At 45.0% G+C, this 26,019-nt stretch overlaps 1 protein-coding gene and 1 long non-coding RNA gene across 8 annotated transcripts in view; one reads left to right on the top strand and one right to left on the bottom strand.

The window, feature by feature from the left end:
• The window catches only part of LOC109284280 (uncharacterized), a 184,417-nt gene extending 179,137 nt beyond the window's left edge, over positions 1-5,280 (top strand). For both annotated transcript variants that reach the window (XR_009462032.1, XR_002091662.2), the window contains one exon: positions 237-5,280. This is a non-coding gene — a long non-coding RNA (uncharacterized LOC109284280). The remainder of the gene's footprint in view (positions 1-236) is intronic.
• NRP2 (neuropilin 2) overlaps positions 1-26,019 on the bottom strand; it is a 131,630-nt gene that overhangs the window by 93,400 nt on the left and 12,211 nt on the right. For all 6 annotated transcript variants that reach the window (XM_014594201.3, XM_014594200.3, XM_019492013.2 and 3 more), the window contains exon 2: positions 22,858-23,035. In XM_014594201.3, coding sequence (XP_014449687.1) covers positions 22,858-23,035 — 178 coding nt within the window. The remainder of the gene's footprint in view (positions 1-22,857; positions 23,036-26,019) is intronic.

The following is a 26,019-nucleotide window of genomic DNA, read 5'->3' as shown; positions in this document are numbered from 1 at the left end:
CTACTTGAAAGCCCAAAGCATGGGGGCCATATTCCTGGGTTATAGACATAAGAGCCCATTTTAAGAATCTGATCTGGATCTGAGAGTCCTTTTGAATCCCCTGGAGCTTTCACCCTGGCCCATGCCTAATGGCAGATGTCTGGTATTGTATGTTGTAGATAAACAGGTATTACATGAACATTATGTTCCTCAGCAGTCTTTCACACTCACTCTCCTTTCCTCTCTTCTTTCTGCAGCAAGAGTCTGGTGCACCATTATTTACAGAAAACTACCCCTCTCTCTTCCGTTGTTTATTTGCTTTGCATCAACCTGTTAAAACAACATGCTACAGATCTTCTCAAGGGGAACAGGAAAGTGGAGAAATGTTACACGCTGCCAGAAATCTGACTTTCTACTTTGTCACAAGATCCTCTGTTTGGGAATCCAGGGTTGAAAGAAGTAGCTCATTGGACACAGAATGATTCTCATGTGACTCATTCCTGTTCTGCAAGATGCACAACATCAAGCAACAACCCCAAAACAAACTTACAGGAACTGAATGTGCTGGTCTTCGAGGAAAAGGGTCGAGTGGGCTCAGTTTCACTCCTTTTGGGGAATTAATCAGGCTAAGTGCCAACTGAAAAATGCCTGCAGCTAAAGCCCTATCTACATTGGGCCAGGAACAAGAGGGAGCTGTAACTAGCCAGCCTCTGACTTGGTTGCAGTTTGGGTGGCCAATGTAAAAGCCACATTAAAAAGAGTGTTCTAGGAAGAATATTCAGTGGAGTAAATCTGTAGCTGGCATACTGCGGATCTGGCTCCATTTAATTCTATTCTACACAACTTCTCGTTGAGTCATTGGCATATTATCTGAATTCCTTCAAGGGGTATGGTGACCAACCCGGCTAATATTTGGTCACATGTGGTTTCTTCTCTCTTTCATCTGCTCCCCAGGGGGAAAATTGTGTATGCAGTATAGTGCTTTCTTTTAGTAGTGTTTTCTCTATTTGTGTTTTTTTTAGCTGGTTAGTTTGTTTAAACTGCAACTGAACAAGTAGCGGAGACATTTTTTTCCCTGTGAATATCTGCTCAATTTCAAAAGAAAATTCTGATCTAACCACATTTGCAACCCTTTCACATTCAGAGGATATCCATCTGCTCGGAGGGTCTAGCATGAATACTTGAATATCTGAGAAGCCTGAATTTCAAACAATATTTTGATTGTTAACATTTCTATTCGTACTGCATCAGCTGCAACTCAGTAAGTCAAATTACACTGTTTCTGTTCGCTTGGTCACCAACTTAGCAAAAATTTTCTGCTATTTGATTGTAAAATTTACAGTTCATGCTTTCTTCATTGCATAAATAATATATCCAATCAGTACTGCGAAACACTATCACGTGATTTTTCAAATTAGCTAGTACGGAATGAACTAACAATATCTGCAACAAACCCTTGGCCAAGATTTACTTCTTACGTGAATCTGTGAATAATTTCAGTAAAACCGAACATTTGAGAATTTCACAATCTGCCCATGGACAATTTGCAAGTAGAAAGAATGACAAAATTAAGCTAATAAGAAAATCATTGGGAAACATTTGTTCCTCCTTTAGCTAAACAGTACTTGGCCTCATCCAAGCATCTAACAGAAATTTCTGAGACAGAAGATAAGCTTTAACAAGCTGAGTCTTACAAAAAATAAATAAATAAACCCTATAAAAACCTGTACGAGGTCAGGAGATGACTTCTGCCAAATGTGAAATTAATATAAACACATAAGGATTTTCCTTTTGTTTTTGTTTAAAAAATTCTGGCCTGAACCCTGCTTATTCAGATAAAATTTTCATTATGTTTCTATAGTGCTTATAAAGAGCTGCGAAGTGAGAGAACATTCATACCATGCTATTTCTCCTGCCCAGAGGTCCTTAAGAGCTCTCACTTTCTTTTCTACTTAGACTTCATGCTTTATGCCTTAAAAGGGAAATAGCAAAAATAAGGAGTCTAAAAGTTTCATGCATTTAAACAAGCATCCAGGCTAATCCCCACAAGACTGCTCTTTTTTGTTTTTCACTTAGGGTCTGTCAACAAATTTGCCCTAAATCAATCATGTTAAACAGCAGTTCTCTTAACACTGGGTCACTGGCGAAACCATGTTAAAATCTGGTTTTCCTAGAACATTGCTTATGGTGAGCTTAAAGAGTTTCCAGACTTGGTTCCTTTTCTAGTGTGAAAAAAGAGGAATGAAAACCCACAAAAACAGTAAGGATGTCTTCTGCACTACCGGCTTAATTTCCAGACAGTTACAGAACAACTCATTGGTGGGTGGTGCAGTTTAGTGGTATGATGGCATCCAGACTGTCTCAGCCAATCACCAGATAGTTGGTTTTCATTCATATACATCCTGTAATTCCACTGGTTAAGTAAACAGAACCCAATACATGGCACACGTATACTGGTTAGCTGAATTCAGACCACATCAGCACTGAGAAAACTGCTGATTTTGAAAGAGGAGGGAAAAATAACATAGCCGTTCCTTCCCCAACCTAGGCTTCCTCCTGACAAGACAGTGATAAAAATGGCTGGCCCAATCTTTAACATCAATCGCAAAAGGTATGGTCAATGGCTTAACCATGTTTTCTTAGATGGCTGCTGACCACAACTGATGGCAGCTGACCACAGTTTCTGCATCAGCAAGACAACTATTTTTCAACAGCAGCTTAAGGAGGAAGGGGGGTTGTTGGGTTTGAAAGAGCCTCAAACACAGTAGTTTTGTCTGCGTTGTGCATACATAAGCTATGGTGTTTTGTGAGGCAGACAGCCAAAGTCCAAGTGCTTTCAATTATCCAGGCAATGGGGTGGGAGAAAGAGGGAGGTGCAGGGAATATATGCACAGCTGTTCTTCTTGAAACTGTTAAACAAAATGAACTAGTAAAGGTCTAACACCTCCAAATATTGTATTTTATTAAAGATTCGTACCTAATAGAACGTGATCCTCCTTTCCTGACATTAAGAGAGCTTTTATAAACCAATATAAGGCACTTACTAATATCTCTGTTACTCACATTCTCTTCTTTTTCCTTAGAGCTAACCCAGTCTGTCTCAGTATCTTGCTCTTCTGTATTTTCCCTATTTGTAAGTAACTTTGCTCTCAGCTCTTAGAACACTACAGGCAAAACCAAAGACAAACAGACTGTGCCCTGCTGCAGTTTGCAGTATTCATGAGAAAGCCACTGCCACCTAAATTCTTCCTATGGCTTGGCCCCAAAACAACAACCAAGACACACTGCTAGGTAGCTTGCTCCTTAGTATTTGGCAACAGTGATATCTGTGCCTCAGGAGTCCATTAGAGCTACCACCTAGCACCGTCTTCCAAGAAAATTAGCTGCCTCAAAAACCAAGACACATCCAGAAAGAACGTAACTTGGTAACCATAACCTGCCACTGCTGAACACCACAGTACAGCCCAAACTTCAGATTCTGGCTGCTGAGTGCAAGGTATGGGATCACTGAAAGCCCCATCATTCATAACCCGAGGCCTGCAATATCAAAGCAAGGTTAAATGACACTGGCAAGGGAAGCATATGCTACTGGTAGCACAGGGAGGAGGGAAGGGAAGACAGAGCTCTAGGCAGGACAAAGCTGGAAGGGAAAACTAGCTCATATTAGGAATGAAGACCACCAGTCTGTACCTGCTACTTCCCAGAACAAAACAACTTACACCTAGGTCCAAAGCTGGATAATTTGCTAGCTTTTCAGACTGTAAGTCACACAAAGCTTTGACTTAGTATTTCCTCCATCTCTCCTTGCTTGCCATCTCAAAGAGGTGAGATATTAGACACACCCTTGTCCTATTTTCAGGCTGTCTCATGAAGACACGCTATTTTTCTAGAGACGAGAAAGGTACGAGCTGAACTTCCCCAACATTTCATTATTAGTTTTATTTATAGGCATTCCATGGCGTTCATGGCTCCAGTATCTCAGCACCTGGCAAACATTAATGAATGTATCCTCATAAGACCCTGTAAGGTAAGAAAGTTGAGAGGATCAGTGACTTGTCCAAGGTCACACAGGAAGTTTGCAGCACAACCAAGAATAGAATTGAGACTTGATTAGACAGATTATATTATATGAGACTCTTCAAGGCTGGAGAGATCAACAAGCAGATACAGACAGACAGGTACTCATTAGATCCTAACATTCCCAAATTTGGGAATGTTCAGTGTTGGTTCAGGCCTCCAAGCCCTGCATTCACTCTTCCTGCCTCACTTATGCTGATTTATGACAGTATCTCCTAGCCAGGCTACTTGGAAGAGGGAAAACCTAGGGAAAAAAAATCACAGTTCTGGTAAAAATTCAAACAAAAGGACTAATACTTTGCCAAGTAATGCCAGTACAAAACCTGCTAGCCAGAAGTTCTGCCAGACAATCTAAAGCTTCCTTTCAGAATGCCCATTTCTCAAATTGCTGTGAAAAGAACGGGTGATTTTAAGTGCTTTAAGAAAATGCTATTTTGTGCTGATGCTGTCAGAACTGTGAATAAACCATTTTATTAAAAAAAGATTATGGAACAGCTTGATCTCAGGTTGAGAAGAAGGCAGTGTAGCAGCAACTCCGTGCAATGCTGATGGTTAGCAGCAGACAGAATTAATGTCATTATATTATGGTTGGCTTAGTCAATTGCTCTGATGTCACCACCCAGCATCCTGCTGTTTCATAAAATGCCTTCAAATCAGATTGTTATTTCAGAGGTAGCTATGAAGTAGAGAATTTTGGAAGTGCAAAAGTTTCCAGTGACTTTTATAGACAATTAAGCAATAGCAGAATACAAATAGCACAAATCAAATTGCTGCAAAATGTATCGATGATTTTAAGTAGAATTTTTATGGTCGGGAAGCATGAAATTTAGTTTTCTGATGACATCACAGCTATGGAATATGATAAGATCTATGATAAGAATATGATCTTACATTAGATGCAGATAGAATTTTATCTATAGCCATTAAGTATATATAGCAGATGGATTTGACTTTCTTCTGATTTACGCTGGTTTTATATGGGTGAAGTCATTACTAATTTGCAATGGGATGAGTAAACAATTAGGCATGTGCATAGGTCTTTGTCTCTCAATCTGTGTGTAGACAAAAAGAGTGTAATTCTAATCTTCACCTTGATCATTTATATCAGCATAAAGGGGCCACAGACTACTAATTTAGAATGATACTGTTTAGTCCAGTTTGATCCCGATGCAAACAAATATATGTGATACAGAATAGTAGAAAATAAAATCTTACAAGACCTGATTCTCGTCTTATGTATGTTGAAGAAAATCAGATAGGATTTGACTAGAGTCAATGGGGTTGCAATGGTCAAAAACTGGTATAACAAGAAAAAAAAAACTAGGCCTGTGGTTGGATTGTAGGAGTATGTTTGTGTTTGTATACATATTATTTATATATGCATATACTCTATACATGTGTGGGTGGGCTTATATGCATAACTGCTGAAACAGTTTCTTTGAAAACTGCTTTAAATTTGTTACACGTAGTTTCAGTCTTATGTATCTAGGGCACACTGAGTTTTACAATTATTCAACTATGTTTTGGGCTATTCTTTTAACTCTTCCTAACTAAATGACTAGAACTTGTGAAAAGAGAGGAACTCTACCTTCCAGCTCAGAAAAATGTGTATGCATTTGTGTGGAGCGAGAGAATGACCCAAAACAGATTGAAAGACTTCTTCCAAAATGCCTTGAAGACAAGAAAATGGAAACTACAAAATAGCATCTATTTATAATCACTGGGAGTATTTTCAACCCCATGCTTGCACCGCCAAAATAAGGAGTCTTGGAGCAATTACAGTATGTTATGTGAAAACCAGTCAAACATATCTTGCAAAAATGAGTATCAAAGATTTTTAAAACTGCTTCTTTGGCAAGTTTAAGTTCAGATGAAAATTTTGCCTCTGCCTCCCATTAGCCCCTATGCTCCAAAATGAACACTGAATACTCCCCCCACTGTTTTTTTATCATTCTTCGTCAGGCTGCATTCCTGAGGCACCGCTGCCAGATCTCTGCTAAAAGGAGCGTTGGAGTAGAGAAGCGCTCTCATCTGGGGCATGTCTGGAAAACCATTCATTTTATAAGAAAACAAGATGGGCTAATATGCACTTTAGGGGTTTTCTGCAGGCTGTTATTCAGGAGTTACATGTACATGGCTGTTTAGTTTTATTTCTGTCTCTGAAGCCATCTCTCTAAATGCTGCACCCTCTATCTTTAGCTACATGGCTCTCCTGTGGCAAGATGTCTTTAGTATTTTAGAAAACAAAACAAAAAAAAGGAATTGCAAGAAAATCAGGAATAAAATGCACGAAGTACATCAAGAGTCATGCCTGCCTGCCACATTGTTCTGCTTTCTGCTATAGTTGTAATAGAACTGAACCAACTCACAGCCCTTTCACAGACACTTGAGAAACTTCATTGACACCTGCCTAGTTCTGATAGAATCTATCTGTGGAAAGACTTAGACTTTGGTTTCTGTTTCATTTTACTGTCACCACTCACTGGCAGTTGATCAGCAAGCAAAAAAACTGCAATAAATAAAGAGACCATTACAAGGAGAAGAATGTGCACTACAGAATGAAAGGCAGACAATCAGTGAGAAGACTGAGCTGTTATCAGATCCCATACTCAGGGATGGGACAATTTCTCCACCTAAGATATAAAGCCTATACTATGAAGTTTGGCCTCACTTCTGCCATCCAAACTCTCAGTGCATCTACACCTACCCCTGCTCTGCAGTAGCATCTATGTCCCATCTGCTGGCAGAGCTACTCCATCTCTACCAAGCGAAGTAAGGCTTCTGCTGCCACCTGGCAGCCAAGTGAAGATACATTAGACACTCCTATGACTTCCACCCGCTACGTTAGTCCCTTCAGCAGCTGGTGCCTTCCCAGATTTAAGAATGATGCAAAGGAGTCTTCGAAGGAGCTGATCTGCTGAGATGGCTTCTCTCACTCAGCAGTTTCTCTCTCATCCAGTGTGTGTTCTGGCTCCTTCTTAACAAATGAATTAGGAAAGGCACTGTCCTAGCTGTTTCCTAAGAGGTATGACAGGGTGTACTACCAATTGAGCAAACAATATTGCCTGAACATTAGGACAGCCACTTGCTTCACCCCTCAAGAACACTACCATTAACTTCCATAAAATCATAAACATGTTGGCCAATGTTGGAAAGCAGAGTTTGGTAACAGACCCATCCACGGTTTCCTGTTATCTTTTAAACAGCCTGCATTTTTGCCTATCTAGACATAATTGTGCACATTAGTCATTTGCCAGAGTACTAGAGAGGGCGCTGGCAAATCTGTATTGTGAAAAAGAAGGCTGCTTGAGTCTCTAGAAATAAATAGGGCCTGAAGTGGGAGAAAAGGTATATCCACTAGGGCAGGTGTGGGCAATTATTTTGGGTGGAGGGCTGCTTACTGAGTTTTGGCAAGCCATCAAGGGCTGCATGACAGGCAGCCAGGGGAAGATAAATATTAATTTTCTAAATTTTTAGGGGCTCTGCAGGCTGGACAGAATGGCCTGGCAGGCTGCATTTTGCCCACCCCTGCACTAGGGCCTGTGCCTGCTGGAATCCATTCCTCATGGAGTGGCCAAAACTGTTAGTGTCCTGCACATGATCTTCCTCCGTAATCAGTCTGTAGTGCTCCACAGATACCAGCCTGGCCCTGTAGGGTAGGCAGGGTAGTGTTTGGTAAGGAAAGAACTAGGCAAGCACCTGTACTTCTGGATGGCATAACACAGAAGACTGGTCTACCTGACTGCTTCTCTTGCTAGCAGCATGAAGCACTACCTTTTTTGGACAATTGGGATGTAGTATACAGAAGGCCACAGAGGAAAAAAAGAAAAGAGGAAGAATCAGAAGGAGCAATGATTGGGAACAGGATTGTGATGATTGATATATATCGATCTTAATGATGAAAAATTGGACAATAACTTACTGCTCCAGGATACTGACCTCTCCCTGCTGACCCACAAACAAGAGCCCTGCCACTTCTTTGTCTAGAGATATTTCTTTTAAATTGATCTTTTATTTCACACACACACAGTTTCTGACATGTGTCTGCTTTGCCTTAACAGTTCAACCACAGAGTGTTTACACGGCTTTGGTTCAGCTTCATCAGCACTAAAGGCAAGAGAAGTGTGTGTGTGTGTGTGTGTGTGTGTGTGTGTGTGTGTGTGATGTATCAATTATTTCCTCTGACACTCTATTACTATAGCCCTCACATCTCCAGATTCCAGATGAAAAGGGAAGACAGGGAGGGGGCTGGGGAGAGTGGGGAGGTCTCCCTCCATTGAGCTGTGGGACATCAGAAGAAATTCCAAGCTGCCATATTTAGAGAGACAGAGAGATACATCGCTCCTTGATCAACTGCCAGAAACTGTAGGCTTCACGACAGAAAGAAGTCAGAGGAAAAGTAATGGCCACAAAGGAAATCTTAACACAAAAAAAAATCAAAAGGGCCAAAATAACTAAGCAAGCTACAGCAAAAAAAGGATGCTGGTAGGTTGTCTCCATTGTGACACATGGGGCAACAAGGTAAGAGACTGGGATTTATTTCCTGCCACCATCCCCTGCTACAGGTGAAGGTTATCAAGTTTGATACCCTTATCACAGGTTGTGGTCATTAGCCTGTTTCTCATTGCTTCTGTTACCTCTTCATTTCATTTAAAAATAAAACATTTATGTAAGACCTAATAATACAAAACTCACAAATGCAGGCATATCTGAGAAAGGAGGTCAGGACACATGCCCCAAAGTCCTTGACAGAAAATCAGATTATTCTGCCTCTGTCATCAACTCCTAACATTGAATCTCCACTGATTTCTGACCCACTGGCTGTTCCTGCTCTTTGAAAAGTTCTTTCTGCAGTGCCCTGAAGTGGATCTGGGAGTCGCAGCCGGTGTTTGCTGTGGGTGGTGCTTTTTCATTGTCAGTGAATGAATGCACATGCACTCCTAGCCTCAGGAAAGGAGAGTGCCCAGTAGACTTGTTCATGGCTACAAGAAATGCAGTCATTTTGATGTCCTCTGATCTTCCTTTAAGACTGAGGGTCAAAGTCAGCTATGGTATATAATCCGATACAGATGTTGATGGCCCACCCCCTTTCTATACACAATTTTTAATGCTTTCCGCTTTTTGCTATAAAGGTAACTAACTCTCTGGCATCTTTGCTGTATGTATTTTTCCTATTAATTTCCCACTACCTCAAGTTTAACTGGCTTTGACTTAAAAAGCTTATTAGATATGGGCATCCTTTTCTCTGACCTGGTGCTGCCTTAAAAAAAATAAAAAGTGAATTGCAATAGCTTAACAGTGATATATGTGGATCCCATGAATCTCTCAGGGCTTTAAAAAAGCCAAGTACTATACTATTCATAAAGATTTTTCTGCTAACCCAGCATAGAAAGGGCTCGACACGGTGTGCCTGAACTGATATATCAAACAGCGCTTTAAAATGAGTTGATGGTGAATTACAAATCAAGACAGCTATTAGCTCAGCTGCAATTCCATTGCAATCAAATTATGATTTACAATATACTATGACATCATTATTCAGTGTGTTGTGTAACAGCTCAGTTTCAAAAAGAATCCAAATGCTAGTCTGATAAGAAAAGATAGTCTTTTTCATATACTCCAAAAAAGCCCTTTGCAAACCTTGAACCAAGGTCAGTCAGAAATTTCCTCTGGATTCAAATTCAGTTTCTTCTGTTTACTATGGATTTTACATCTGTTAGCAGAATTCACACCTGGGTGGAAGAGGAGAACTTAAACTGTGTTCTTAGATAAGCACTGGGCATTATGCTTAGCAACTCCAACCTGAGGCTGAGTGGTATTAAAAGAGTGTCCTTTTTTAAGGAATTCAATCATCTGCAGAAATTTCTCCACTGCTTAGCAATGTCTGAGTTAAACAAATGAGCAGACACCAGTGATTTGCCCAGGGTCAAAGCAGAGGCAGGACAAGAACACATATATCCCAGCTTCCTAACAGTAAGGCCCTCCTTTCTTTCAGATAGTTAGAATATATATAATATGAATTTTAAAAAATATGACATGCACTGAAGGCAAATGGATCCTCATTAAAGGCCTGATTCAGTGCCAGGGGCATCAACGTATAGCAGGGGTGTCAGCCATAAGATCCATAGGCCAGATCCTGCCTGTGGAGCTGTATGATTTGGCCCATGCATCCAGTGCCAGGCACTGCATACAGCATGTGGTGTCAGTCTGGTACACAGACTGGAACTGGCGCCATGGCCACTACATGCAGCCCAGGGAGCCACCATGGGGAACATTTTGTGCTTCATTGGACCAGTCCTGACCACTAGGCTCTGGGGCCAGTCCAGATCAGATCAGGCCATACTGGAGCCAGCACACAGGGCCAGACCAATAGGGTACCATATGCAGCACATGCCCCATGCCAGCCCCCTGTGCTGTGTGTAGGATGTGAGGTTAGTCTAGCCTTGCGTACTGCCTACAGCATGTGCCAGCCCTGCTCCACGGGCTTGTGCTGCAGGCAGCATATGGGGCTGGCATGGGATGCGTGTTCCATGCTGCACCTGGCTGAACCAACACCGTGCACTGGCTCTGGCATGGCCCTATCCAGCCTGTGGACTGGCCCAGCAATGCTCATCTGGCTCATGGGGTTAGATGAATTTAATACCTCTGATGTAAAAACTCCTATTGACTTCACTGGGCCTTGTACAAGACCCAGAGCCATCCCTAGGGGTGTGCAGGGCCCGGAACATATCAGCCCATGTGGGGCTGGGGGGTGGCGATGGCCAGAGCAGTGGGGGGACAAGCAGTTGCAGTGCGGAGCCAGCCATGCACAGCAGCCACGACAGGGCCTGTACAGCACTGTCCACGGGGCCCCCCAAAGTGCAGGGCCCAGGGCGGTCACCCTGATTCATGCCCCCGCCCCGGGAAAGCCCTGACAAGACCCATAACAATATTTCTAAAGATTGAGCAACTACCATGATATCTTATTGTTTAAAAAAAGTACTCTCCTCTTGTATAAGTATTATTACACCAGTATTATCGAATGGAAAACTGAAACAGAAAGAAGAGATTAAGGTCCCTTTCAACAAAGGCATTTTGGTGCCTAGCTCCTATCAATTTGAAGATCTGCATCTCAGCAATTTGGTCAAGGTTACACAGCCAGTCAGGGGCCCTGCCACAAACAGGACCCAGACAGACTGACTTCTGATCCCTTGCAGAACCACTAGCATTTCAGTATTTGTGGTTATTTTCAGCTTATTCGTAATGAGATTACTTTATTATTTTCATATTGGATTTTCATTATGTGTGCTCAATAAAGATACAAGAAAAATAGAGAAAAAATACCTAAGGGCTACAGTGTGGCTTGAACTATGTGCCTGTGAAAGGCAATCTACCTGGATCTTGGGTTCAGGTGTACAGAGGTAATCAGAAGTACTTCTCTGCCTGTTCCCACTCCAGGGCAGGGGGGCTGTGTGCGGTCAGAACACAGAAGCCTCTCTCTCAGCTGCTGATCACAGACGAAGAACCGGTGGAGAGTGAGAAGAAATTTACTGAGAGGCTAGGCCAGAAGTGAATTGCTGCCCACAAGCAACAAGGAGGAAGCAGGAAAGGAATTGTGGTTTAAAAGGTATATCTGTGAGGCTTCACTGCTTTTGGGGATGTGGATAACGTTACAGCCTAAGCCTGAATTTGTAACAGCTCAGTCCGCAAAATATTGTGCAGAACTGGAAGCTGATTCTCCTACACCGAGAAGACGTGGTAGACCAGTGTGGCTTGATCAACGAAAAACAGCACTTCTTCAGCCTCACTGGTTTCTGCAGAATTGAGAACTTCATCTATAGTTCAAGAAAAAAGTTCATGACCTGATGACCAGGGATCCGGGTTTTCCATTTCCTTCAGAGAGACATGGATTTTCCCCTTTAAAGGAGAAAAATGAGGATTTTCCCCTCTGAAGCGGGAAACTGTAGGTTTCCCCTTTAGCAAACAGCTCTCCACAGGCTGGCAGAGTCCCAGCCCGCAACAAGCTGCTTGCCAAAAGGGTACAAAATCCTAAAACCTTTCTGCTAGGGAGAGGGGAGAGAAAGGGGGAGGAGGAGAGGGAGGGGATTAAGCAGGGGTGGGCAAAATGTGCCCCATGGGCCAGATCCAGCCCACCAGGCCATACTATCTGGCCCGCGGGGCCCCAAAAAAATTTAGAAAATTAATATTTATCTGGTCCTGGCTGCCTGTCAAAGATGACAGGAGCCAGGGGCAGCAGGCAGCAGGATGCAGCTGCCCAGCCCTGCCCCACCCCCAGCCATTTCCCTGCCTTACTGCCCTCCAGTGCTCCAGCACCACATGGCTCCCAACTGTATTACCGGACAGGAAGCACAGGGCCCATGCCAGTACCCAGGGGGTAGATGGGTGTGTGTGTGTGTGTGTGTGTGTGTGTGTTCATAGGGCGAGTTCCACATGCACGCCACATACACATGCACCCCCCCACATCCCTCCCTTGCACTGCCATACACGCAGACCCCCACACCTACACCTCCTCACACAGCCCAGCCACCCTCCGCCCATGCAGCCCCCCACAAACCCCATACCCACTCACATCCCACATATCCACACACCCCACAACATGCTCCCTCACCCCAAACCCACACCTATCCACCCATGGACACATCCGCACCCTCCCCCACACCCGACATACCCATACACTCACAACCCCACACAAATCTATACCCACCCCCCATAATATACAAAAGTAAGACTTCATTTTAAGCTACTATATACAATCACCTCTATGTATACTACACAAACAGCTGTAAACCAGGACAAAAAGCTTTTTAAATCAAATTAATGAATGTTTTAGATGTTCACTTTTTAGAATATAATTTGGTATTTTTCTGGTTCCGAGATGGCCAAACCCCTTGCTGAAAGAAGTACTTTTGGGGGGCAAGGGGAGAGACTTCTGGTGGCAATGGTCAGGGGTTAGGGAGCGGGACTTCCAGTCCCAAAATGGCAACCAGGGGTTGGGGCATCTGAAAAGGGGCGGAGCTACCCATGCTGCACTCAACAACTTGCCAAAATTATGTAAGTGGCCCTCTGCCCAAAATAATTGCCTGCCTCTGGGATGGAGCCTGATAATCTGAGACCAGTCAGAGCTGGCTCAGGCTTACTTTGCCTTCTGCAGTCTTTGAGGTAAGTTGGGCCTGAGGGCAGCTGGAGGCCTCCTCCAGCATGGCTGGAAGGGCAGGATCTGCAGGTCAGGAGTGAGGGGGGCACCAGCATATCAGGGCTGCTCAGTGCCTCAAAGCAGCAGGGGAAGACAGCCAGTTTGGACCCATGTCCTGATGAGCAAAGGAGGCAGGGGAGCTCTGATTTTCCATTATAAAAACCCAAATTCACCAAAATATATAGGTATAGAACTCATTTAATTATAATGATTGAGGCACTGGTAGACTTCCAACTTGCTTTAAAACTGTAAATATATCATCAATAAAATACTGTGTTCAATTGATGCCTATATATATAGTGGTGTTTCATTTTAATGGTGGAAAAACATGGACTGGGGAGGAATCAGAGAATTTGGAATTTTTATCAGGGAGTTTTGGATGTTTTAACAGAAAAAACGAGGACCCCTGCTTAGACTAAGAAGTAATGATTACCGTTATGAAATTATTCAAGTGGTCTCTGATTCTGGAGACAAAAATCAGGAAGCAATTGTGCCAACTCTGCAGCCCCAGAACAGAAACTGGCACAAGAAGCAAGGGGGAGTTCCCACTTTACAGAAAAATCATAGGGATTAGGGCAGGGACAGGCAAGTATTTGAGCCCATGGACAACATAGGCAGTTCTGGGGAGCTGCCATGGGCCAATCAGCATCACCTCCCCACTCTGGGCAGAAGCCTGGAGCCCACACACCTGGAGGCTCCTCCTCGCCACCAGCACCAGCGCAGTCCCAGCCCCAGCCAATCTCGCAGCTGCTCTGGACTCGCCCCAGCTGCAGTGGACCAGCTAGAACCCGTGCACACAGCCCTGACCCCAGGCTGCTCTGTGCCTGCTCTGGACCGCCTGTCCATGCTGAGCAGCGACAGCGGCCAGGCAGAAGCAGCTACTAGGCATGGGGGAAAAGTGGCTCCCACTGCTGTCAGGCCCTTCTTGCTACAGTTGCTCAGAGGCTCCTCTCTATCGCCATCACCAAGCTGCCCAGCAGGGTAGCAGTGGCAGTAAAAAGGAGCTGCAGGGCAGCCTGGGTGCGGGCTCTGGGGAGCTGCAGCAAGAAGAGCCCAGCAGCAGCAAAGGGGAGGGACTGCTTTTCCCTAGCACCAAGCAGCAGCTTCTGCCTGGCTGCCACAGCTGCTGCTGCTGCTCAGCATGGGTGGGTGAGTCTAGAGCAGGTGCAGGGCAGGCCAGTGTTGGGGCTGTGCGTGCAGGTCCCAGCTGGTTCACTCCGTTGGGCTGAGTCCAAGTGGGCATGGGGTGAGATGGGGTCAGGGCTGTGTGCGCAGATTCCTGCCAGTACCACAGGGCTGGGGCCAGTGGCAGCAGCTGGAAGGAACCACCACTGCATGTGCTGCCTAGAACGGCAGTACTCCTGTGGAGCCACCCCAGCCCCACCGCATGCCGAGGAGATGGTGGGATGCGCCATGGGCTGGATGGCACCTGGGCCAGGTGTGACTGCAGGACCTGCCACAGGCTGGACAAAGTCTGGCCATGGGCCAAATCTGCCCCACAGGCTATATTTTTCCCACCCCTGGGCTACGGTCACAAGACAACAGGCCAAAGGGAGGGAACAGGTAAAAGGTAAAGAAACACCAACACTGTGGTAGCATACGCTCAGCACCTTGATTTCCCCCCACACTTCCAGAGGTGTCCCTAAACAAGCCTTTAGTCCCTGGAATGCTCAAAACAGCAGCCTGCAGCTGCCCCCAAGTCTGAGTCCAGCTCCTTCAGCCCACAGTCCTAGCTGGTCAAGCCAGCAAGATCTCCAGCTCCACCATGCACTTCTCTCTGTTCAGGGCTGGCCAGGTTCTACTTGCACACTGATCTCTCTTTCCCTTACTCCAGCTTCAGGCTTCCTCTTCCTTTTCCCCCTGCCCTCCAGCCCCTGGGGGCTTCTGAGAGTTGTGGTCCAAACTAACAGTCAGCACAGCTCCACAGATTGCCCCCTGGTTCCTCCTGCTGTTACACATTACATTCACATTACAAAATAACTCAGAGCAGAACACTGTCCCACTCATTTCTATGAGGTGTTAACTTTGGAGCCTGAAAGTGCCCTCATTGTTAACCAATTCATATCTGATTGTTTCAGTAAATGCATCCAGCAACACTGGGATTATGAATGAATTGAAGGACAGCAGGATTGGCAGTGGATGGTGGAATAGGTCACAGGGTCTGAAGGTGCTGATGTTGTCTGCAGAGCATTATGTACTGTGCTTTAGCTTCAGCTAAGACTGACTGTCCAGCCCCCAAACCTACCAGCAACCAAAGGCCTTCATTAGCATTTTGCCTATGACTTCCCTTCTTTACAAAGTTACAGCAGGAACCTCCTCATTTGTTCAAGGACAAGGGAGCTGATATCCCTCTATCACATTATTTATATATTTCTATTTCCTAGAGGCTTCCTCGATCTGGAGATAAATTGTATTGTTTCTCAAATGTTTACTAATGAGCTAATTATGCATACTTTTCAAGGCATTTACTAATTAGCCACCCATAATTGTTGCCTTGTCTGCTCTTTAACCTTTACTGATAGAAAGATGGCTTCTTCCAATAGTGTGTTCTTCTGTGAAGAGATATGGTCAAATGAGCTAGACAAAAAATTATAACCACCAGCTGTGTTTTGGTTTGTGGACACTCATACCCACATTGGACTGACTCTCTGGTCTGCTCTCCTCTTCTGAGTAGGCAGGGCATGAAAGTCTGTGGGACTCAGACTAGAGAAATTTTTGTTTTGGTGCCCAGCTTACTAGAAATACTGACTGAGGCTCATGCAACAACAGGAGCTGGCAGATTAACTAGATGCTGGCTTGATGCACTTGACATATTCCTATGCCACACTGGATCATCCACAACCATAACGAAACACAACACCATGGCTATGTTATTATTGGCATCTACTGCCTGAGGGGCTACTGTGAGAGGCAAGAGCCCCTGGCATTGTGTTCCTGGCCACCAGTGATCTCCTGGGAGATGCTATGTCTTTCCTATTTCACCCCCTCTGCCTGTGTTGACTGTGTAGACTGTAAGCTCTTTGGAACTGGGACTGCTGCCCACTATGTGTTTGTACTATGCTGTACAATGGGGCTCCAATCTCAGTTGAGCTTTCAAGGGGCTACTGCAAATCAAGTAATAACCAAGAGCATGCAGCCAATGATTTAACTATTCATGCTACTAGCCTCCTTTGGGGGAACTGATCTATTTTCCAGGAGCTGGGGAGTGGGCCCTGTGCCAAATCCTGTTGTAAAAACAAATTATTAGACCTGCATAAAACAGGTTAAATGTTCAGCATGTCAGTTTTGTCCTCCTAGTATCAGGGCAATTCACGTGAATTTCCAAAAGCACTTTACACCATTCCCTTCTTTTGACAACTGCTTTCATTCAAGATGGGGCTGCAACTTGCATCCAAATGCTGGGAAAGACCAAAACCTGGTAACTCAGTGGCATCTTCTGTTTTAATTTCTTTCAGTCACATATCTGAACAGTCATCTCTAGTGAGGACCAACTCTAAATTTGGAGATTTTTGTCTTGCTTGGCATGACACCACCAGAGGGGGCTACAAGCTACTCTTGTGAAAGCCAATGCTATTCATTAAAACATCACAGTCAGAGACAGCACGTCCGTTGAGTTACTCATCATTTGACTGCTTGTCATGTTCAGAAGACGACTATGGAAAAAACATGCTGGGCTGGTTTTTCTATATATATATTTTAAAATAATGCCTTTCTGGTTAGGATGTTATGACTCAAGTGAAAGATCTTTTGTTTGTAGCAAGAGCAAGACTGTTCTACTATGATCTGGAGGCAGTCTGCTTCTACCTTGTTTATACAGAAAAGACTCCGCATTTAAAGACAGCTCTGCCCAGTGTAATCATGCTCTTTGGCAAGGGTTAGTTTAGTGGAGCAGTGGATGGTAGATTTCAGTAGCCAATCTCCAAAGGGAGCTTTAATGGCCCAAAGAGAAATCTAGCTGTAGGAGGGATGCATGAATGGAAAAGGTGGTTATAGAATGCAGTGATTCACGCAGTGCTGAGGTTTCTGAGTTGGATTTTCCAAGCAAATAGTGCAAACTGAACAGAGAAATGGCAGTTATGAAGGGTTGGGCAAAATGGCTACGTGACTGCATGGAGTCATCATCTCTCATCTAGGAGAAGTGGTTTCAAGTCTCCTGAGATAAAAAATAAAACTTGTTATGCACAGGGTTGCATGGCTTATGCAATGTAATGTGACAGAATGGAAACCTTTCACAAAAGCAGCAGGCTCACTTCAAACCACATGCCACTTCCTGGTTCAGATAGCAGATATCCAATCCCACTGCATGAGGCTCAAGAGCAAATGGCAGCTGTGCTAGCAGTGCTGAAAGGAAGAAATGGTGAGCAGACGGGCTATTACAATTATTTCCGAATAGTTTGGCAGGTCTCTAATCAGAGCCTCTCTCTTCCCCTTTCCTCTTTTGCCCTGGCTATACTGCTGTGTCATTGCAGTCGGAAGGACGGCAGAAACAACGGCCTAGTTTCCAAGCTTCATTTTAGACAGTGCCTTCCCTACAAGCATTAGGAACCTGGTGGTGACTAACACGCAAGAGGGGAAATAACAGAAGGACAGTTTTCTTTGTTTTGAAGTGCTTGCCAAAGTAAGATGCTTCTGTGGAGCACAGATGAAGCTGAGAGAAAGATCTTCCAGGGATTCAATTACACAAAATTATTCCTTTCATGATGGGGGGAAAACAGCCAGAGTTACTTCCTAATGTAGCTGGACGCAGCCAAAAACACAAAAAACCCAGATGTTCCTCTAAAAGATAAAAATTAGGTAAAATTGCAAACAATAATCATAATGAAGAGAACTAAGAGAGTAACTTCCATCCAGAATCTTAGAACATACACTGACTACTGCACTCTCCTGCAAATTAACAGCATTGTTGACCATTCACTGAAATCAGTGTCCCATTCTGATGCTCATTCAGTGGTGCCCCTCTGGTAAGAAGAAACAGCTATTCAGACCCACACTAGGCAGCTTTCCCCCAGGAAGAGAAATCTATGGATACATTCCAAATATAACTTGCATTATTTACAAACACACACACACACACACACACACACACACACATGCACGCAGCCTCAGAACAGAGACATGGGCAATCTCTTTCAGGAATCTTAGTCCAATACTTACGTTGGGTTCCAACAGAGCAACACTGCCTCAAGAATTGACTCTAATCAGACACCACAGCAGAAAGCACACTCTCCTGCTGTTCACGCAGTTTGTAGCCTGAGTCCTATATAACTAAAAGAACCAAAAAAATATTTCTACTAAGACTAAAAGCTTGCTCATACTCTAAGAAAAAGAACTTGGAAAACCATAAGTAATATAATTCCCTGTCAGAAAAACAGTCTTATCCCCATTTCATAGATACGAAGAGAGACAGACAGGGACATATGGTAAGAATTTCAATATAGATCTGGTCAGATTTAAGTGTTCAGTACTTGCAATTGGAACCAGATGTCCAACACCAGCACTGCACATATGTAGAAGCTAAACAAAGTGAGGTTTTGGAAGTGCCCAGCACCTAGCATTTCTTCCACACCTTCCAAAGTTCACTGTTTCATAATAATTGAGTTCTTTTAAAAATCTGAGGACATTTGTGGGTACTGAGTTGTTTTGCAAAATTACCCTGACTTATCTAAGGTCCCAGAGTAAAACGCTGTAAGAGTTAGGACTGCCACACCTTATCCATGGTGTCACACTCCCCTGCACAGACACCGAAAATATGGAATGGAGTACAGAACTCTGAAGTTTTTAGTATCATGTATTTCATTTGGGATGACTGTATTAGCCATGAGTAATTATACGGATGAATCTAAAGAAGAGATATCCAACACTAAAGAAGCACCTTCCTGCTGGCACCCATCTTTCCTCTACTTTTTCTGTACTTATATGTAGGTCTGACTCTGCAAGATGCTGAAATCCTTCAACACTCACTGAATTCAGGGAACTTGGTACCTAACTCTATGGGCATGTCTACATGAGACATGTTAATGCACATTAGCCTAAGTTAATGCGCATTATGGATGTGCATCTAAACATGTGCGCCCTTAATGTGCATTAACTTAGGCTAATCACACCTAAATTTGATACCTGCAAATACAGGTATCAGATTTAGGCACGATTAGTTAATGCGCATTAACACACGTGTAGACACAACCTGGCACTAACTTTAGTGCCAGATATGCCCTGCCTCTAGGGGGCCAGCCTGAGCCCAGCCCCAGGGAACATCAAGTGGTTGGGGTGCTAGGCACCTGGCCCCAAGACCAATGTTCCCTCTAAGGAGCAGTGGTCCATGAGCACGCCGCCTCGGTCCGGCGCAGGACACTTACCAAAGGGGGTTGAAGGCTGGGGCCAGAGGCTGGAGGCTGGGGCTAGGGGCCAGGGGCTGGAGCCAGTGGCTGGAAGCTGGGGCCGGGGGCCAGAGCCGGGGTCCAGTGGCTGGGGGCCAGGGACTGGAGCCGGGGGCCAGAGGCTGGAACTGGGAGCCAGGGGCCTGAGGCTGGAGCCGGGAGCCTGAGGCTGGAGCCGGGGCCAGGGGCTGGAGGCTGGTGTCGAGGACCAGAGCCAGGGGACGGGCTGGAGCCGGAGGCCAGAGGCTGGAGCCGGGGGCCGGGGGCCAGGGGCTGGAGCTGGAGCCTGGCGCAGGCTCCCTAACTCTGGGGAAGTGCTCCGCGCCTCCGCATCAGGGTCGGGGAGTGGAGCAGTTCCCTGGAGCCGGCAGAGCCCACACCAGTCGCCCGCCCCAGCCTCCATCCCTGCCTTGCCTCACCTCAGGGAGGAGCCGCTGCCTGCCCCAGTGAGGCTCCACTGGTTCTGGGACAATGCTCCTCTCCCCAGCCCTGATGCCACGTGCCTCCTCACTCCCCAAGGCAATGCAGGGGAGCGGAGCAGTGTCCCGGAGCTGGCAGAGCCTCACTCAGGGCAGGCAGCAGCTCCTCCCTGAGGTGAGGCAAGGCAGGGATGGAGGCTGGGGCGGGGGGCTAGCACGGGCTCTGCCGGTTCCGGGGAAGTGCTCCGCTCCCAGGCCCTGATGCGGGGAAGCGGAGCACTTCCCCAGAGCCAGTGAAGCCTGTGCCAGCCCCCCGCCCCAGCCTCTCCTTGAAAAGGCTGTGCACGGCCATACCTCTAGTTATGCGCGGCCGTACACAAGCGCACCTTAGAGGGAACCTTGCCCAGGACCCTGCCCTCTAGCCCTCCTCCCCAAACCCCTCAATCTGGGCTTGGGGCAGGTACATTGTATACAATAGTACAATACAATATACAAACTATAAACAGTTTCCCCTTGTATACAGTTTTCCCACTTGTAAGCGGGGTTTTTATTGTTGGTGGGTGGGGATAGTGGTAGAGGGGCTCTGTTTGTTGAGGGGGGAGAGCGCGGAGGGATGGGGGTGGGTGTTGTGCAGATAAGTTTTTTTGTTTCACCCGTGTGTGTCGTGAGAGTGGGGCTGGGAGTGGGCAGAGGGTGTATGGGCAGTGGGGTAGGTGGGCGGGAGCGGGAAGTGCAGGAGGAGGGGGTTGGGCAGGGCTTCCCATAGGCAGTGCCCTGGCCCGCACTGATGGGTGTGCAGCTGTCCTGGGCCTTGGGCGGGAGGGCCTGCTGGGGCCAACAGCTTAATGTGCATTAAATTTAGTTGCATTTAAATGCACATGTAGGTGAGCCCTATATGTATATAATGGGACAGATTCTCAACTGGGGTGAATTAGCACAACGTTAGTATAACTATGTCAATTTGTACCATTTGAGTATCTGGATCTATAATTTTAACCTTCAATAAATTTGCCAAATATATCAATCATTTGTCACAGTGAATGCGATCTCTAGTTCTGCCAGTAGGCCCTGTCCTGTAGTCCTTTAACACATGGCCCCCTCCCCATCCTCTTTTACAACAGTAGAAATACAGCCTGTGTCATGACCTCAGGATCAGGCCCATTCTAGGAGATTAAGCTCTTCCACATTTCAGGCATCTCTATAGCAGGCCACTGACTCCTGCTGATACACAGTGTTAAGTCCACAGAGACCATATGATTACTTCAGCCTTTAATGGTGCCCTCTGAGGCTGTTAATTATTCTTTACTACCTGCTAATTGTTTTTCCTGGACATCCAGCCTCCCAATCTCTCCTTCAAAATCACATTTTGCCAAGAGCAGCAGAACCAACACTCTGGTACAGGGAACAAAACAAAACATTTCTATGTGCCAAGAATTGCTACAAATTTGCAACCTGAGGCTGGGATTCACACACACCTTTTCCATTGGCCCTATGTACTCAGTAGGGCTGTGCGAAATTTCACTGTCCATTTCGTTTTGACTGTGTTTCAACTCATTTCGAGGTCAAAACAGCAAAATCGAAATGAAACAAAGGGATTCGAAACAGCCTCGAAACAAAATGAAGCTAGTCAAAACCTTTTGAAAGTCAAAATGTTTCAACCATAGCGCCAGGGATGGGAAGTTAGCCCAGCCAGGCTGACTCCCAGCCCCGGCCAATCTAGCGAAACACTGAAACAGTCAAAACAGCCTCACTGTTTTGATGAAGCAAAACAGACCGGCCATTTCAAATCAAAATGAATTTCGATACGAAACGCTGTTCTGTCAAACCCTCAAAACTCAAGGCAAAATGGAACAGTGCCATTTCGCACAGTCCTAGTACTCAGTTATGTGCTACAAAAAACAATGTGGCTAAGTACAGACAGTCAAAAAGCCCGAGGCTGAATCAATTCAATCTTCACAGGTCTACTCTAAGCTGCATAGATTGAACTGCTAAACAAGTGAACAGACTTTCACTTTTGATTCTGGAAATGCAGCCACATGACTGCAGAAACCCAGACCAGAAGGTTGGAGGGTGCTAGAGCACACCTCCCTGCTCAGCCAGAGCAGACAACTTGGGCCAAAGCTAGCCTGCCCACCCTGTTGAAGCGGGGCAGGAGGTGCAAATCATCATGGGATGCTGGGGGATTGCGAGTTAACTTGAATCTGGAGGGGATCTGGGACAGAAGTTCAGTAAACTAATTTAATCAAACCAGTTATGTCTGATACTACATACATCCAGGTTTATCTTAAATCAGTTTTGGCCATTTTGAAAGCAGTTTATATGCACTGAACTTCTCTTGTGTTACAGATTTGAACTGTTTCTGATCAGTTATACCAATTTGTGTGTCATTTCTGTCCCCGGCCTACGTGTTCTTAACTTGATTGGCTAATTTGGGTTAAAACAGCAGTGAAGACAAAGGCAACTTATGTTTAACTTTGGCTAGCAAAGCTTGATTTCAATTCCAGGTTCCCTAATAGGCCAGAATTCAACCTCCAAACCCAAGTTGAAACCTGAACTGCCTTGCCTTCACTGCTACTTCAAGTTAAATTAGCCAACCATATTTGAGGAATGCACTTGTGTGTGTAAAGTTGGACCACAGACTGATCTAGGCAAGCAGACATTGCTTGCTTTGAAAAACAGTGACATAAGGAGGTCCTAGAGACTGGAACCATCCCATGGTATCACAATGCAGGGAACACCACATCCCCATGTTAATAGATTAAGGACAGAAGAGAAGGAGGAGCAGACCAAAGAAAAAGAGAAAGGCTCTTACTTGCAGTCATGTTTTTCAATTTCAAAGTGAGGGTTGAAGTTGAGGATAATCTTCTGGTTCGATTCTGGGGCATAAATGACCCACTCGCAGTTCTGGTGGGAGGGGTAATCTTGTGGGTATCCAGGTGAGGTGATGTAACCAGCATCTTTGGAATTCAAACGACCCCCACATGATTGAACTATAAAAACAAACAAGAGAACAAGTGGCTAAAATTGGTTATGAACATCATACGCCTTACAGCTGACTCCTCTATGTCTTCCCCAGTGGTTTTCTGATAAAGAATATTTTGCAGGCCTTTTACAGCAGACCAGTCCTGTACAAAGCTAATCTCTGGACATTTCCAGTGAAGGTGATTATCATATACAGGACCCTCAATACACATACCACGTTATACACAGAGCAGGAAAGAGACATAAGGGCTCTTGCCAACACATTACAGAGGTATGAAAAAGAGGCATGGGGATATCAGATTATATGGAGCTGCCTTTAATGCCTCCTTCCTACAGGCTCCTTCACATGCTGTTCTGCAGCACTCATGCATAGATACATCAAGGGCACCCCCAGGCGTTACTGGATTAAAATTCACAATATTCCTGTAGAATATTGAAAATTCATCATCCAAATTTGACAGGTAAAAAAAACAGAGGCACAGAAGGGTTAAACAACTTGCCTAAACCCAGACAGGAAGTCTGTGGCAGAGCTGGGAACAGATCCCAGATCTCCTGACGCGCCATCCCGTGCTTAAACCACAAGACAGTCCTGCCTCTCTGTCTGCCAACCCTCTTCCCGATACCTCCCTTCTGAGTTTTGTCTCTCTCTCCTCCTGGAGTGCTTCAAGCCAACTGAGCTGTTGGAATTACAGGCTACAATAATCAACAATGGTGGTTTTGTGGTGCTGGGCCACAAATGGCCTGGTAACAATTACATGCTGAGCAGAAGAAGCACTTTCAGTCTTGGGGTATAACAGGCCCTGGAGGGTGATTTCATCTTCAAAAAAACATTTAATCTCATGAATGCTGCAGATCTGATTTATTATTTCATTACTCGCTAGAAGGAAAGTCTGAATCAGTGTCCATTGATAACATATGAAGAACCTCAACAAAGTCCCTCTCTCCGATATACAGCCACATACTACTTTTCTGGATTTCCTCACCCTGCACCCCTACGAAATGGCCACCACTGCCACCAATAGGTACTACAACTACCTCTAGCAGACGACAGTGTGCCATGGCTGTGAAATAGTGCCACTGAACTAATAAAGTCAAGCAGCTACGCAAAATTGTGATGATTCACCAAATGTGAGCACTATTAATATATTTAAGAGGTAAGTGCTGGGCTGCTGCTCTTTGGTAACCTGATCTTTGGTTTAGAGATAGGCTTTTTTGTCTTCTAGGCTAGACTAGGAACAGGAGAAAATAAAGTTGCCACATTAAAAACACAAGTACCTGGACACGGTGGAGCTATAAATGACTATAAACAGCCCAGTCCAGGAAAGTGCTGAACACCCTCCATTGCTACTGAAGCCATATTCAAGGAATTTACAACACAGCACTGATCAGGCAAGATGTTTGTCAGCAAAGGATGAAATTCCTTAGGGCCAGAAACACTTTGTCTGGAGAAGATTTTAATTTAAGAGCTACAGTGCACTAGGAGGAAAGCAGGAAAGAGCAGCACAAAGGGGAATAAAGGAAATGCCTCTGAGATTTTGCTCCTCTAACCCTGTCATGCTTCAGTATCACCCTCTGCATGAAACAGCATGGTCTTGTGAATTATATATTACTGCTCAGCAGCCACCCAACAAGACACTATCTTCTTTGCTACAGGTGCAGTTCAGCCATCCCCCATCCAGAGCGTGTTATTGTGTCCACCTTCTCTATCTTACATGGGCTTATCAAGAGTTCAAATGGGGGAGAAAAAGAGAGGGCAGGCATGCTACTCTACGTTGATACAACAAGCCAGGCTTTCAGCAGTGTTGCTTCCCTTACTTCCAACTCAGATGTGCTAATCTGTGTTAGATCACAAAACAGAGCCAGTCCTCCTCCTCCTCCTCTTCTAATAGGGATGCACAATCTTGTACTTACTGACAAAGCACAGGGGGGAGCCTGATCTCTAGCACAGATGAACAATTATAGTGATCTTTACACAAAGGCAGAGATAACAGAGATAATTAGTCCATCACAAATGAACCCGCTTCTGAAAGTTACCCCTTTCTCTTTCTTCAGGAAACCAAATTACATTTCTCTGGATGCTCTTCAGACATTACATACCACAAGACATACAGTACAACTCAGCCCCCGCACAGGTTTGCCAACACTATGTTTAGCCTGTGTGACTGCAAATGTAGGTTTATCCCTTGAAAAGGCTTTAAGGCCAACATCTTCAGAGGACAAATTGACCTAGCTTTGCTGAGATCATTGGAACTATTCTGCCTCGCACCACCTCAAGATCTGGCCTTAAAGAATATGGATCACCAGCTGTCCCGTATGCTGTCACAGCCATACATTTAACTTGCCCAGTTCCTGTGTTTCTGAGAATTGTGAGGCTAGATTCCTTATCTGGGATGATTTGGAAAAACTTCTGTGACCCATGTGCTACCTCCTGCCCTGCAAGCTCCCTGCAAAAAGAAAAAGCATGTGCCATGCACGTTCACTGCAGGGAACAATAGCGACAGGAAGCCTCCTCACAGGAGGTGAGTTTGGGCTGCTCCACAAGAGAGTAATTACTTCCTCTGCAACACAGAACTATTTTTGTCTCTTCCTAATTTTTCTTGTTCAAAACCTCATTCCTTCTTAAAAATAACTTTCTCCTCATGTCTCCGATGAGAGCTCTGTGACTTTCCCTTTTTCTAAAAAAACCCCCCTCCATAATAACACTAATCCTAAAGAAATCATGACAAAAACGTTTAAAAGCTGAGAACGCATAAAAAACATCTGGTTTTGTTCCATGGGGAGTGCTTGCTCAACACACAAACATTTACAAACACACATTCTTGCACAAATCTATTTTCCCCTCTTTCCGAAGCACATGAACTCACACGTGTCTATGCGGATTTCAGACAGGAGGGGGAGAAAGAGAGGGAGGGAAGGAGACATACACGTGCAAGAGAGATTTCACGTACTTGTTGACATCGTCATACAAATAGATGTGTAATTCACACTTCAC

The sequence above is a fragment of the Alligator mississippiensis genome, chromosome 4 (genome assembly GCF_030867095.1).
Source record: "Alligator mississippiensis isolate rAllMis1 chromosome 4, rAllMis1, whole genome shotgun sequence".
NCBI classification, from domain to species: Eukaryota; Metazoa; Chordata; order Crocodylia; family Alligatoridae; genus Alligator; species Alligator mississippiensis.
This window is presented reverse-complemented; position numbering and strand designations above follow the sequence as displayed.